The sequence below is a fragment of the Tiliqua scincoides genome, chromosome 3, assembly GCF_035046505.1.
Source record: "Tiliqua scincoides isolate rTilSci1 chromosome 3, rTilSci1.hap2, whole genome shotgun sequence".
NCBI classification, from domain to species: domain Eukaryota; kingdom Metazoa; phylum Chordata; class Lepidosauria; order Squamata; family Scincidae; genus Tiliqua; species Tiliqua scincoides.
In genome coordinates, this window is record NC_089823.1 from 226327098 (window position 1) to 226343436 (window position 16339).

The following is a 16339-nucleotide window of genomic DNA, read 5'->3' on the forward strand; positions in this document are numbered from 1 at the left end:
CTGATCTAATGAACTGTGGCTTGTTAGACTAGGATTGTGACTGCTTAACTGTCCTGATATGATGATACTGGGAAAGAATTGAGACTCCAAGCTGATTTGATTCAATCGCAATTCTGAAGTGTTGTGGGGAAAAAAATGAATTTTTTAAATGATCACAAGATGAAAATAATTTATATGACTTTTGAAGCTAGTTGATGTAAATGTATCAAGCGTTTTGGTTAGAGAATCAAGAATGCATTGTCCTAATCTTATGCTGAAATTAAAAATGGACGTTCTTTGGTTCCTTTCAGGAGGCCCGCCGAGGAAAATTCTCCATGAATGTACGTCACAATGATGATGACCGACCAGATCCCACTGGAGTTGCCATCATTGCTGAATGGGGAAGTCGCCATGATGCCTCACTTAGTCAATGGAGATGGAACACAGCAGGTGAGCATATTCTGAAGACCGAATGAGAATTACAAGCCAATGGATTTTTTGAAAATTACAGAGTTTAACAGACGCTCTCCCTCCTTTTACGTAGCTTTTCTCCTTATTAGTAGCATGCATTATGCAATCAGTCTCTTCAGCCGAACCTCTGATAGGCTAGATCTGGGGTCGGCAACCTGCGGCTCTTTCAGCCATCTGCTGCGGCTCTAGAGTCCGGGTGAAAGTGGCGGCACTCGCTGTTCCTGGAGCTCGGCCATTTGGTGGAGGCGGAGAGCCCATGCAGCGAAGGAGAAGGCGCCTCCCAACGGAAGAGACTGCAGGTGGGGAGGGATGGGCGGAGAGCCCAGCTGGAGGGTGGCTCATCATTCCCCGCCCCAGCCATGGCAGCCCCCCTCCCTCCGCTGATTGCCACGGAGCCTCCAGGACTTGCCCAGCCCAGCAGAACTCTCTCAGGAGAAGGAGGGCACAAGCCTGTGCGGGTCTACTCAGAAGGAAGTCCCACTGTGTTCCAAAGGGCCTACTCCCAGGAAAGTGTGCAGGATCGCAGCCTGAGGCGGAGAGGCTGGCCGAGATCCGGGCTGCTGGGGTTGCAATCCTATCGGCATTTTCCTGGGAGTAAGTTCCATTGATTACAATGGGACATACTTCTGACTCCCAGTCCCGTGCCTGTCTACTCAGAAGTAATCAATGGAACTTACTCCCAGGAAAATGCAGATAGGATTGCAACCCCAGCAGCATGGATCGCGGCCAGCCTCTCCTCCTCAGGCGGATCGCTGTGGCGGAGGGTTGGGGGGCAGCAGGTTGGAGCTGTGTGGGGCAGCCTAAAGGGGGGGGGCTTGGGTGGGCGCTGTGGGTCCTTCCTCAGATCATCCCCCCCCACACGCAAGGGTGCGGGGGCAGGGGAGATTCTTCTGCGGGGCGGGGGGGCTGCGATGTCGCTGTCCCCTGCTGGCGGGTTTGCTAGCAACCAAGTGCCCAGCCCCATGCCTGTCTACACAGAAGTAAGTTCCATTGGAGTCAATGGGGCTTACTCCCAGGAAAGTGCATATAGGATTGGGCTGTGAGAGCCCAGTCCCGTGTCTGTCTACTCAGAAGTAAGTCCCATTGTAATCAATGGAACTTACATCACCTGTGACGGGGGCGGCGCCGGGCAGTGCGAGGAGTGCCAGGAGGCAGAGGGGCAGCGGCAGGACTCCCTCCTGGACCCCCATCCTCCGCTCCACCGGGCTGCAGACCAGAGATGCGCATCCAGCAGAGCTGCCCCCTTCTCTGGCCAAGGGATGCTGGCCCACCCGGGTTGCAGCCAGAGGCAGCAGGAGAGAGGCAGAGAGCTGCGGGGACAAGGGCGAGAAGAGCCTCTCCTCTCCTTCCAGCCCGGCACCCGCTGAGCACTCAAGCCCCTTCGGGCGGGATCCTCGCCTACCTCCCCTCCAAGCTGAGTGCTGCGCCCTCCTCCAGCTACGCCACTGCATGTGAGTGCCCTTGGCAGGGGTGTCTGTGTGTCTGGGTGGCCCAAAGGCTGTGCTTTCTGAGGCACCAAGTCATGATCAACACATGCAGCCTTCCTGGGTTTCTCCACCAGTATACCCAGTGGTACCACCAGTGGTGCTTGAGGGGTGTCTGGTGGGATTAAAAAAATGCAACACACTATAGTTGTTTTTTTTTATATACATAGCATAAAGGTAAAAAAAAAACTATATGTGTAGTGTTATCTTCATTTTAGATGTCAAAAGGGTTTTGTGGCTCCCAAGGTTTTATTTTCTTGGAAAATGGGTCCAAGTGGCTCTTTGAATGTTTAAGGTTGCTGACCCCTGGGCTAGATAAAACATTTGTAATACCTTATTAAGCCTGTTGCTTTATCCATCCTATGTGGGAGAGATGTGTCCACAATATTGTATTCATTCCATTTGTACCTTGTTTGGCTTACATCTGGTTCCCCAAGGTCTCTCATGCCGGCAATTTGAGATTAGCAGTGCAATCCTATACAACAGTGGTTCTCAAACTTTTAGCACCGGGACCCACTTTTTAGAATGAGAATCTGGCAGGACCCACTGGACATCATCAAGCAGGAAAATTTTTAACAATCCTAGGCTGCAATCCTACCTGCACTTAATCAGGAATAAGTCCCATTTACTATTTTTGTTAAAAGCATACACACAATAGCCTGTTAAAAGTACAGAACTGTAACATTTGCCCAAATGTAGTGACATACCAGGGTAGCATCAAGTGTAATATATTAAAAATAAAATAATGAAATTAATGGGTACTCACCTGAAATTGGCTCGCAACCTACCTAGTGGGTCCCAACCCACGGTTTAGTATACATGATTATTCAGGAATTCCCACTGTGTTCAATGGGGCCTGCTCTTAGGAAACATGGCATAGGATTGCAGCCTGATGCTGTCCAGTACAACATGCCTTCAGCTGCAGTTCTATGCCTACTTACCCAGGAGTAAGCCCCACTGAACATAGTGCAGCTTACTTCTGAATAAATATGCATGGGTTTGCACTATGAAACTACTTAGCTTCAGCACCAGAATTCTGTCATGCTTCCAGAATATTCCCTGTACAAATCTATGTAATGAGGATGATTCATATCTCAAAACACTTGTAATACCCTCTGGGTGGAGAGTACAAAAAATGTTTTCTTTGAAGGTTGAATGTGTGGATTTTAAGTTCTCAGATTATACTTGCCATTTTTGGATATTGGGAAGGACTTGGATCAGATTGACCTGGGATTCTGGGGTGTTAAATTTGCAGCTTGACTTCCTCGCTGGAGCCATCTGGTTTCCTTTTATGAAAAAAATTCCCTTGTTGATACGGTTTGAGGTGGGGAGAGGTTTATTCACTTTTCTCATCTGTTTGTGACCAATTATAATGTTTAGGATATGTTGGGGGGGTGTCTGTTGGGATGGGCAGATGTGTGTGTCTTTGTGTGTGTCTCTCGCTTTAGGTTTTAATGCAAGGATGGTCTTATCCAAGAGAAGTGCTAGGATACGAAGGCAGTAAGGTTTGTGCAGAGCGGACACTTTCCTGCTTATGGACTGTTTCTAGTCAAACAATGTAATATTGCACTTTGTAATAGCATGGATCTGTACTCATAATATGACATGAGCTACCTATTGTGACAACCCTTGAGAAGGAAGGCCTAGGGCAGAGGTTCCAAAATTGGGGCGTTGTGACTCCCAGCCAAGGAAGCTCTGTCTCTGTCCCCTTAAGGGGTGTGGTGACAGCGATGGCAGCAATGTGATCAGCAATATTGTGCTGCTGCTGTTAGGAGGAAGGGTTTTTTTTTAAAGTTACCTAGCGGTTTCTGTGGTTCGCGATGGAAACCAGAAGTGGTTCCGCCCTTTTTACAGAACTCTGGGGGTGCAGGGAGGGCTGCAGAGGGGGTTTCAGAGGAGGGTCTCTTGGACCCTCTGGAGAGCCATAGGAATTATCAAGTAAGTTTTTAAAAAACCTTCCCCCTCTGCAGCAGCACAATTGTGGTGATCATGTTGCTGCCTTTGCCCTTCCCCCGCAAGCACTTACCCCCTGTTCCCAAACTCCCAGAGAGTTCAGGAACCACTGGCCTAGGGATTAAAAGTGCCCCACAAGCAAAATAATCAGTTTGTCTCCTGCTAAGCTTGATGCTTCTGCTCAGATAAAGTCCATTGAAAAAAAAAATTTCAAAGGCAGAATCTGAGAACTGATGATATTGCCAGGCCATAAGGAATGTTTCAGGGCATCCTCTTTGTCAACTTCCCTGCTGCTTTGTGAATTAGATTGTTGGGGCCAGTTAGAATGTGTTGTGTTCATCCATAAGCCACATTTCGGTGATCTTTCTGGTTGAAATGCCTGTCTTAATTCTTAGGTTACGTTTTTTAAAAATTTGATCTCTGCTTTTATTAAGACATTTTGTGTAGTGGATTCTATCTCAGGGCCTTTTAAAGATGGAAAGTGAAAACAGTATAGGCTGCGCAGGAAAATATTTACAAAACCAGTTTTACTTTTTTTTGCATTAAGCTGTTGTATACAAATGTGTAAGATCTTTATCTTACTACATTGATTTCTCAGGGCCCAATACTATGCTGGGGAAGCGCCGGAAAAAAGTGAGGAGTGGAGAAGAATATGATCTTTATTTTAAAACATCTGCATTGCCTATTTCTTTTTACACAAGCAATTTGGCAGTCAGACAAATGGCAGATGGGCATTTTTCATTATACAGATAGGATCAAAGGGACCCCATCCAGTCCGACTTCAAGCCTTGCTCCATAGTGCCTGACTAGAATATTACCTGAGTTGCATAATTGTAATTCATGAGAAAAAACCAGGGAATTGGCACAAGTAAAGCAGATCTTGCATGAATAAAGCTAGACGTCTTTGTAATTTAGCTTTGACCTTTCTAGACCCCTCATCCAGCATCTTGGTTTATGTGTTTGGCAAAGTGACCAGAAGCACTCTCCTCTAGAAATGTCAGAAGCTGAGCTTGTTGGCGTTCTTCTGTACGTATATGAAATTTCTGCATGCTGCAGACCTAAAGCAATGTATTATCCTGCCTTTATTGAGCATCAGAAATGACTTTCTGTTGAATTGGCATTGGACCTTCCAGTCTAATGTTATGTTATCTGCTTTGATTGACAGCAGTTCCTTTAGGGTCTCGGTTTTGTTAATTGAGATCCTTCTAACTGGAGATGGTTGAATTCATTGTCACTTTATTTGTGTCTCACTGTTCTTCATACATTATTCTCAAAGCAACTCGCAACTTGCAGGACAAACCCCAGTATAAATACCTCAGTAGCAATAATTCACAAACAATAAATACAACAAACAAACAATAAGCAATTTCACAATAACATGAACACTTCAAAATAATTGGTAAGCATTCCATTTTAAATAGACATGAAATCCACACAATAGGCCTATCGAAACGTCTCATTAATAGATGGCACATTAAGATTAAATAATCTAGTAACAACTTGCGTGAAACCTAATACTAAAAATACAGTCCTGTTCCTATTTAGCAGCTAAAATTTAACTGGCCCAAGCTGCAGCCTTCAGCAGTAATCCCTTGTCAAAACCCTTGAGAGTGCTTGGGCACCTCAATGACAGCAGTGCTGCTTTTTGAAGACTACTGCAGGGAGGCTCTGCTTCACCAGCCTCCCCACCCCACCCACCAGTTCCAGTTCCCCGATGCCTCAGATTTTATGACTGGGTATACTGTGTTGAATGTGTGCATGTACTGCCCTGCCTGGGGCAGTGATGTCTCATGAGACATTGTGCCTCGTGACGTCACTTTCGGTTTCTCCCCGGAGGAGGGGTGCTCATTGCAGCGACTTTGTGCCCCCACGTTCCTTCTGCTGTGGAGGCTTCCCTTGAAGTGGAGCCTCCACAGGAGAAGGAAATGGGGCGCAAAACCCCCAGGGCAGAGCCTGAGGGGCAGTCACGCACCCCTCTTGGCCTAGCGCCTGGGGGCAGGTACCCCTCGGGCTCCACCCTAGTTATGACTGAATGCAAGTGAGAATGTGAGTGTGTGCATGAGTGAGAGGATGTTCCAACTTGCTGATGGTCATGCACATGGGCTTCGTTAAGCAAAGGATAAAAGAGCCTTCATTAACGTGATACTGCACCTGCAGCAGTATAGCCCAGATACAGCTTTACCTCCTCATCTGCTCTGACCTTATTTTTGAAGACAAAGCATAGACTGAGGGTGCAATCCTAACCCACTTTGCAGCACCAACGTAAGGGTAATGCAACTTCAAGGTAAGGGAACAAACATTGCCATACCTTGAGGAGTCCTCTGTGCCTGCCCCCCAACTTCAGGATGCAGCATGTGCCCCACTGGCACAGCTATGCCAGTGCTGGAAAGTGAGGTAGGATTGCGCCCTGAGTGAGAGATTCCTTCAGCTTCCATTTGTGTGTATGTGTTTATCTTTTTGATATTCCTTCATTTCTCCAAAGCTTGAATGTACGGAAAAGGCAAATAGTTAATATGACTTCTGTTGGCCCAGCATCTATTGGTATATTCAGTGTAGCTGGTGTCGAGTTTGTCTTTTCTTAATGAACATGTCTTGCCGCTTTTGCCAGAGATAATTGATGGCTGATTGGGATTTAAGAAAAGGGCAGGATATTCTTTGGTGCTAGCATTCGGAGTTACTATAAATGATCAAGTTGTTGCTGAACCAGAAATACAGCTACCAGGAGTGTTTGCCATTTGAGTTTGAATTTGGGCACAGATGGCAATCTGGAAATCTTCAATTAGAATTGGTTAAAGCAGAGGAATCCTTGGGGTGTAGGTGCTCTTTGTGGATATAATTCAGGATCAGTGGTTATACTGCCTGCTGGAAGAGGCTCTTTGTTTCCAGTATGTCGTTCATACATCTTTGCAAGTAAACAAGTGTTACCAAGACAAATGTTAAATTATGTTCAAGGGAAGCTGGAACTTCCTCAGAAGTTTATTAAGTGTTCCTCAACAAGATAGCAATGGCTTTGCTGGATTTTTAATGTCATCCTTGGTCTAAGTTCCTGTGAGTGGCATATACCAGGTGTTTCCCTGTCTTATTCTCACAATAACCCTACATAGTAGTTTAGGCTGAGAGATTGTAATCAACCCAGTGTCACTCACTACTGAGTTTTGTTGACGGAGCTTTAATTTGAACTTGGGCCCTCCCCATGCTTAGCTCTTATCTATTACCCCAAAAGTCCTCAACCTGCTACCCACAGATGTGTACACCCACAAAAAAAAAAATCTCCTGTTGCCTGCCTTTGTCATCAGCCCTTTCACCTGCCCAGGGCCTCTGAGGAATTTTATCAGGGGGTACAAAGTTTCTTTTGGGCTCCTTTGCAAAGGAGGAGGGGTGAAACAGAGTGGGGGAGGGTGGTGACGGGCAAACAGAATAGGGGCAGGAACGGGCAAAGCAGGGTGAGGGAGGGTAGAGACAGCTGGAAAAATCCTTGGAGCCCAGGTCTACCCACCCATGTGGCATCAGTGGTGTCCCTAGCATCCCTAGTCATGGTAGTGGCCCCAGCAGATAGGAAAATGTCAGATCCCAGCAAATTTCTGGGGCCCCTCCTTTGGCTCCTGGCCCCCCTTTTGACCCTGGACCCGTGTACAAATAACCCCCTTTACCTCCCTCTCCTAGGCCCTGCACATGCCCACGTGCAGGCCAACACCTTGGCAACCCCTCTTCTTAGTTTTTACCAATTAGCCAGCAGTATTTTTCCATGCCAGCTTTTCAAAAGGCAACTTGTCCACCAATACAGATCTTCCCTTATGGCAACATGGGAGACTGGTGCGTTTCCAGCTTGTATGGACTCGCAGTGAGACCCCAAAGGTCTGTTGCAATGTTTCGCAACACCCAGGACTTCCATGGCAGATATGTAGGAGTTTTCAGGTGAGGAATCAATATGAAAAGACAATTAAAGTATAACATTTTAAAACCTTCAGCCCAACTACTAAAGCCTTCTCTAATGCTTGGTTGACTTTGGGGCTTTTTTTAAAGATGGCCAAAGGTTTATCTGAAAGCGCAATTAATTTTCCATAAAGTCATAAACCAGCTTCAAGATTCAAGTTACTATTCAGAAGAGCTTCAGTTATTCTCCCCCTTCTCCTCCCTAGTTATTGCTATGGAAGATTACAGGAAAAATTGATAAGGTGCTGAAACGATCATCTGGATAACTGTTGCTTTTTAAAAGTCTTTAAAACAAATTTTTATCTTTTACGTCTGCAAAAAATAGGTGTGACGATGTGAGCAATACCTGCTATGAAACGTCAGCGGCGAGAGTTGGATGAATAAGATTGCAGGTGTGATTTCAATACTTCTGCACTCTGCACTGCTAGCAGGAAGGCAGAATAAGAAATAACTGCTCAATTAAAGGAAAAATTATCACTATGAAAAGAGATTTCTGTTTCCCGAAATAGCTAGAGTGCATTCCAATAACGTACACATGGCAGCTATGCATGACCCAGAGCAGCAGATGTCACAAATCCATTTTATAGTATCTGTTCGTTTGTTTTTTCCTGCAATTTCCAGGATTTTAATCAGCCATTCTGTAACAGGTGATAATGTGGTGTCTAGCTACTATAACTTTTTCCAATGCCTAGCTATAATGAACCAGTAAATTCATTCAAACCTCTATAGAAGATTTAAATTTTAAAATAATTTGGCAATACCACAGATTTTTCCATGGTATCTGTCCAGTAACTTACGCAGGCTTTCCTAGATGATGCTGATTGTCTTGATCCTTTTCAGTCCAGGTTTAGATCTGGATCAGAAACAGGCTTGTTGCCCTACCTGTTGATGTCAGGAACTGGACAAGGGGAGTGCATCCCTGTTGGCTCTCCTGGACCTTTCTTTGACCTTTGATACTGCATCTGGCTGCTGGTGTGACATCTTTTTAGATTGTGAGCCCTTTTGGGACAGGGAGCCATTAGGTACTTGATTTTTTTTCCTGAAAATCACTTTGTGAACTTTTTGTTGTAAAGCGGTATACAAATACTGTTAATAATAGTAATAATAAATAGTCAGGTTGGCATCCTTCAGTCTTGGAAGACTATGGTGTCACGCTCTGAATGGTGGTTTTGGATCAGAGTGTCCTCTCCAGTGCGCGAAGCCTGGGTAAAGTAGGTATGGAGGATAGGCTGTTACCCATGCAGCAAATCCCCCCTCTCCACGTCGCTGAAATGGTCCAATGGAAAGGCAGAGGCCAATACGGTTGGTTCCAGCGGCGTCGCAGGAGTTGCCAGAACGTGACTGTTCAGCCATGAACTGCCTCAGGGACTCCGGCTCCGGATTTTGCCTTGAGGTTGAGTCCTGAAGCCTTTTCCCTAACTGGATGTAGCCACAAGGCAGTGGAGGTTTGGGATCAGAGTTTCCCTTCTCTCAGATGAGCTGCCTTCCCAGGCTAACGAGTCCCATCTACCCGGTGGCTGTTTAGTCACCTCTTACAACAAGTACAGCCAAACTGAGGGTCTATTCTTATCCCCAGCCCCCAGGGGATTAATAATAAATAACAATAATAAATAACAACAACAATAATCTGGCTGGACCACCAGGAAAGCATAAAATGCACAGCGCAGTGGTTATCCAGGGGTTCAGGCAGGCATCTTTCTCAGTCCTGCTCAGATATGCTGCCAGAGATTGACCATGGAATGTTCTTCATGCAAAGCAAGAGACAGCCCTCACCTCAGAAATGAAGTGGTCCCTCTTCCCCTAATGTATGGACTTCTCCGGGGATTTGACCCAGGACTTGTAATACCCAAAGAAAGAATTGTGTCCCTATCAACAAACCAGATGTATATAGGTAAGTAGCGGTCTGCTGCTGCAGTCCCACTGCCCCCCCCAATATGTATTCAGACTGGAAATCTGAAAAATGGCTTTAGAATTGCTTAAATGAAGGTCTGTCTGCAAGGAACATAAGCTTGGGTGCGCAATGGCCTTTAATTTCGTTCAGTTGTTGCAGCGTTCCTTATCCTTCATTTTCAAGTGAATGCTCCATCTTTTGGACTAATTATAGCTTTCTGAAACAATGAATTCTCTGAGGGAGGGAAGGAGGTGGGGGAATGAAACTGCTCTAGCTCACTATCTTGGAAAGTCAACTAGAGTCCCAGAGTAGTTCCAGGATGAAAAATTTTGTTTTGGAAGGGAAATAAATTTTCCAAGCAAGTTTGCTGACCACCGAGACATTCTCAGTCACTTTGTATAAACAAAAGAAGGCACAATGCACCCCGCGTTATTTGTCCCAGATGGAGTTCTAAACTTGGCTGCTTCTCCAGCATTGATGTCATGGTGCACCAGCAAGGCTCTGAAATCGAGGCGTGCATAGCATCCATTTTATTCCTGTGTGATTAGTGTGGGAGGGGAAGTTGAGGGGGTGTTGGCTGGAAAATGTGTCTCACAGTCTTTTCCCTCCCGTTCGCTGCTCTAGCGGAGAATGGTGATAAAGAATGTGGGGCTGGTGCCAGAGAAGCAATGCCATTGAGCCTTTGTTTTTCTTGTATACCTGAACGGAGTTGGCAAAAGGGCTTCTCAGTCATTAACTGTGAGAATAGCAGCTGGGGTTGGGGGAGGAACCCTATCTTACAAAACTTCCCTAAAGCAAACTACAGAGCGAGAAAGAGATTCCTGCTTTGTGAAGTTTCCTGTGTATCTTCATGGGAATTCCTTCTCTCCAGCTCAGTGCCTTGTCAAACCTACACTTCTGAAGAAGGCAGTTTGCATGTCAGAATCCTTGCAAAAGGGCTGACACAGGGCAGCCGTGCCCAAATCTAGACCTGAGACTGTGTCTCCCTTGAGTCTGTAGCATGAGTGGAAAGAGATGGAGCTTGATCTGCAGCAAGTACTACTGTCTGGACCAGGTAGGAAACCTGGCTCTTAGTAGGTTTATTAGGCCTGGCTAATCCTGAGCCTGCATGACCGTATTATAGTCGTCCCTCGGAATCCGCAGGGGATTGGTTCCAGGATCCCCCCTATGGATACCAAAATATGCAGATGCTCAAATTCTTTATGTAAAATGGGATAGTATTTGCAAGTAACCTAAACATGATTGAAGACTTGTCCTGGAAGGTAGCCTTTCTTTTCTATGAATTTCTTGAGCCCTTCTGGGAACTCTGCTGCTGCCTTGGCATCAGCTGATTCTGATTTTCCCAAGATCTTTACATTCTTGATGTTGTAGGGCTTTACCTGCTAAGCTAGCTAGCCAGCCATTCTTTACTAGCAAACTCCTTCCTCTCTTCAACCCCCTCTTGGTAGTGCTCATAGAGTCTTAAGTGCTTTTTCATGCATAATTTTGCCATCAGCAGGGCTATGCTTCTGTGGCATGTCCTCTAGCCAAACACTTAATGCTTTCTCAGTCTTTGCAAGCACTTTATTACAATCTAGAGAGGCAATTTTTTAGTGGCAGAACTGCCACAAATTTCAGCTGTTTTCTGCCTTATTGTGCGAATGCTTGATTTGTTCCTACCGACCTTACAGCCCACTTCAGCAGGTGACATGGGACTTTTCAAAATAGCTTTTTATTTTCTTGTTGAGAGAGAGAACTTTACACTCCCTCTTAGCCTTTGCGGGATTGCTTTGCCTACTTAGTTGCTTTTTAAGAGCCATTTTTTCCACCAACAAACAAAGGGTACACACAAGTACTGAACAAATTAGTCATGAGGGCAACAAATGTTCAATCAAGTGTTGGAGAAAGACTGAAGATCTGTGAAACGGTGGGGATCTACAGTAGGTTATACCTATACCACAGTGATCGGTGTGCAGCAAATTCAAATTTTGCTTTTGGGAACTTTCTGGAATTTTTTTATGAATTCTATTGGGACTTCAGTATCCACAGGGGATTCATTCCCAAATCCGCTGTGGATACTGAAATCCATTGATAATTAAATCAAAGAGTTGCAGTCCAACAGAGGTTCCAGTCATGTCTAGGAGCCATTCTTAGTTCCACAGAGACAGAAAACTGGAAGTACCCTTTAAACATCTCTGGGGGCTTTCCAAAGCCCATGGAGGCTGCACACCTCCATGGAGGCTGCATCTAAGGGCCTCAGAAATAAGGTTCTGGTTGCATCAAGGAGTCTCGTGATCCTCAGCTGCAGATTTGGGATCTGTGATGGGTCAAACTCACAAGTCCCAAATCCACAGAGATTGAGGACCCACCTGTATTTTCAAACCCTGTTGGTTGAATCCACAGAGGTGGAACCTGTAGATATGTATGGCCGACTATACTTTAGTGTTTTAAACGGGTTGAGTGTGTATGGGTGTGTGTGTATAAATCCACAGTAGCTTGCTAGATTCTGCAATTCCTGGTTTAAACTCTAGAGTTAGTGTTGCCAGCTCTGATTGAAGCTGTTCCTGGATATTTTTTTCCTCCAGCATGACGTAATGTAATTAGATTAAGGAGGCACTGTTAAAATCTCCAAGATTGTTTTTAGTAGTCACTTAGGGACAACCTGTAGTCATGGACACATGGTCTCAAGCTAGTTAGTCTATTAGTCGCATAGACCATTAATCTTCAACTGATAGGATGGGACAACCAAGTGGGTTGCACCTTGATCTAAGGTGGGTCTCAGTAGGGAGTTCACTATTTTGTAACCAGGTGTATGTGTGTGTCTTGGAAAATAAAAATACAGAATGAGGATCTATCATTATAGAACAAAGGTACAGAAAGCCAGTTATGCTGGTACAGAGAGTGTTATGCTGTGATTTGGGAGACTCAAATGAGTCTTGAAGCTCACTGGCTACATGAAGCTAACTAGCTACATTTGAGACTGTCACACTCTCAGCTTACTCTATCTTTCAGGGTTGTTATGAGCAGTAAAAATGGGGGATAGGAAAAAACCAAATACAAAGCCATGCACTTCCTTAAGCAGGACAATGCATAGTTTAAAAACAATCAAAAGTGTGTGCCAGCCATAGTGCCGCTTATAGTTCATGATGGGCCTGGGAGCCGAGCTGTTCAAGGCCACAGGTTATAGACAGCTTGTGCAGTGCTCGTATTTTGCTGTCAAGAGAGATTCAGAGGCCTAATGCGGGCACAGATGCAGGTATTCCTGTGCACAGAATAGATAAACACATTGCACGCCGTGGAAGTCTGTGGTATGCAGGCTTTACTTGCTGACATTTCTGCTAATGTTTTATAATAGTGCTTTGCCCTGTCACTTATTGCCAAAAGTTCTTGGCTGCTGTTTTACAGGCCTGAGACTCTGGATGTACTAACTCATGGGCTTCAACTCCATGCAGTGCATTCATGAGCCCCCAGGTTCCTTGAGGACCCTTCACTCTCTGGGGTTGCCACATCTCTTTTCTTCTCCTCCATTTAATAAGCATGCTCCAGAGTAACAGGGAAGTGCCATCAGTTACCTAGCAATCTTTCACTTGCTTTCCCATTTTCCTCCTTTCTGCTGAAGGGGGCTTGATGCCTGCTTGATGCTCTTAGCAGTGCAACCCTATGCGTGTCAGCTCAGCAGTAAGTCCCACAGAGTACAATGGGGCATACTTCCAGATAAGTATGTGTAGGATTGCAGCCTCAGTTGCCGTTCCCTGTCTTGACTAGGTAAAATGGCAGAGAAGGGGGAGCACTGGAGGGGATTTGACTGGGAGGCAAGTTGCTAAACTCTCTTAGTTTTGTCTTCATTTGGGAATAGCAGCTTTAAACCAGAATAAGCAGAATGACAGTGTGCAGAATCTGTGGGCTGAAACCTGGGTATTGAGCAGAGCTGAATAACTATTGTTCATTCCTGTTTGATGTGTACTGATCAGTTTTGATTTGGGATAGACAGTGTGTCAGGAGCACACCATGCTGACTTCTCCGGTGTCAGCACTGCATGGAGAGACGCTGAAGTGAGGGGAATCAGTTGTTGGTAGCGTTGTAGCCTTTCCTCTTGCTGCAAGAGCAGCAGGAAAATTCCACAGTTGGGACTGTGGTTGGCTGATTACAGTCTTGGAACAAAATTATGTTTTTAGTAATCCTTCCAACAGTTCCATTTTTTTTCTTTCCTGCAATTCAGAAATGGCAGCGTTAGCATTTGGGAATACTGAAGTTTTTTGGTAAATGACAGCATTTGGAAGCAATCAGAAGAAATGCCTGCAGAGATAATCGGAAGGACATAAATCACTTTGTTTTAAAATTCCTGTGTCTTGAATTAGTTGTGCCACCAAGGTAACCCCTTAATTGCCTCTCTATTTAGGATTGCAGTGCCATGAAAGTGCTTCCTCTGAAAATTCTCATCTCAGGTCACCTTTGGGCCTGTAGTAGCTGGAAGGAGAATACTTGAAAATCCTGCATGTGACAATCCTAGCTCATGGTGAACTGTGTAAGAACCAGTGTACGACCTTTATATATAAAGGTTCAGGCATCCACATATCTGCTTGCCAGGGGCCAGCTAAAAGAGAATGGGGTTTGAATGAAGTTTTTGTATTTGGTTGTCTCAATGTTGTCCATTTGTTCTGTTGTTGTTGTTGGCATCCTTCAGTCTCGAAAGACTATGGTGTCACGCTCTGAATAGTGGTTCTGGAACAGTGTCCTCTCCAGAGCGCGAAGCCTGGGTAAAGTAGGTATGGAGGATAGGCTGTTACCCATGCAGCAAATCCCCCCTCTCCACGTCGCTGTAATGGTCCAGTGGAAAGGCAGAGGCCAATACGGTTGGGTCAAGCAGTGTCGCAGGAGTTGCCAGAACGTGGCTGTTCAGCCATGAACTGCCTCAGGGACTCCGGCTCCGGATTTTGCCTCGAGGTTGACTCCTGAAGCCTTTTCCATAACTGGATGTAGCTACAAGGCAGTGGAGGTTTGGGATCAGAGTTTTCCTTCTCTCAGATGAGCTGCCTTCCCAGGCTAACGAGTCCCATCTACCCGGTGGCTGTTTAGTCACCTCTTACGACAAGTACAGCCAAACTGAGGGCCTATTCTTATCCCCAGCCCCCAGGGGTAAATGCCATTTGTTCTAGCATCTTACAAACCATCTGATTCCTTTCAAAATTGGAACAAAAATCTACCAATTGCAACCCTTCCTCCACAATGCATACTGAGCAATTTCAGTCTCTTGTATGTATCCTATGCTTAGTAGTCTGGCCCCAAACCAACCCCAAGTTTTGTGACAGTACCAAGGCATTGATTGGTCTTGCCATGTGGAAGATTTTTGAGATTTGTGGTGTCCTGGAATGCCTTTACACCCGTAGGAAGTTGAAGTTGCACTTGACTGTCCCCAAACCTGCGGATAAGGCAACAGTTGCTAGAAATGTATTGGAATGGTTGCTGGTTCTAAAGTTGGTATAAAATTATGGTAACTGCCTACCTTGCCTCAGGAGTACTAACCCCTATCCCATCCCAATAACTGCTAAACCTGAATGGTGTCATTTTTAAGCTTCACGGTGTGCAACACAAACAATGCCATCATGCTATCTTGTCTTCAGAAGAGTGTTGCACTGCCAGGTCTGACTTAAAAGGTCCATTTGACCCTGCATTCTGCATCTAGAGGTGTCTGGCCTAACTAAAGCAATTAGTTACATCCATTTGGTAAAAGAGATCCCTTATCAAATACAGTAGTTAAAAATATGCTCCTTGAATCATCAGATGAGTTGGTTCAGCATGTACCGGGGCTATTGCTGTATCTGACACAGTGGTGCTTTTCCGCTGACTATTTCAATAGCCATTGAGAAAAAAAAATCATAGCTATTAAAAATATATTTCCGTTTCTGAATAGGTTTCCGTATTTGCAAAGCCATACAGGAGCAGTTGATTTTATAATAGAAGTAGGAATAACATGCCTTTTGTTGCAAGTTGCATAGATTCAGTCTGTTGAGTAGTGGCATTAACAACCTTCTGCACAAATGAACATAGAAAACTGTTCCAATCATCTCCCTTTGAGGATGGTTTAAAAACAATGGCTTGTCACATTAAAGTTTAATCTTTGAGCAGTTCCATGTGATGTCTGTTCCTGGACCATAGCATTTCATATTGCAGCCAGGAAATCAAATGTGTGAATTGGTCCCCAAGTAGAAAAAGTGCCATATATCACACAGTAGCATATCAGAGAGAGATTTCTGGCATGGTTGTCTTTACGAATCCTTAATTTATATGTGCAAGGAGCATATAAAACATGAGAGTACATAGAGATGTTCAGTGCCCTTCCTACAATCTGAAGTGGTACAGTCCAGTAGTGCATATAATATGGGATTGCTGTTGTGTGCACTATTTCCATTTTGCTAATTTTTATAGTACAATTGAAAGATTTTTTTTTTTTACATGGACAGTAAATCTCCTAAATTCTCAGGAGATTCCAGGCTAGCTTTTGAATTTTCTTAGCCAATGTTTAGCACTAGTAGGGTGACTGAGAGAGACGAGAGATGTGGGATTTTGTTTTTTCTTGGTGTGGCGTGAAGGCAAAGCAAGGATTAATTTGAAAGGAAGGGGATCCTTTGGGGTGGAGGAATCAAATAAT

The 16339-nt window shown here is 44.9% G+C and overlaps 1 protein-coding gene across 2 annotated transcripts in view; it reads left to right on the top strand.

The window, feature by feature from the left end:
* The window catches only part of FNDC3B (fibronectin type III domain containing 3B), a 313728-nt gene that overhangs the window by 83243 nt on the left and 214146 nt on the right, over nucleotides 1-16339 (top strand). For both annotated transcript variants that reach the window (XM_066619166.1, XM_066619167.1), the window contains exon 2: nucleotides 291-429. In XM_066619166.1, coding sequence (XP_066475263.1) covers nucleotides 319-429 — 111 coding nt within the window. In that variant the 5' untranslated portion in view covers nucleotides 291-318. The remainder of the gene's footprint in view (nucleotides 1-290; nucleotides 430-16339) is intronic.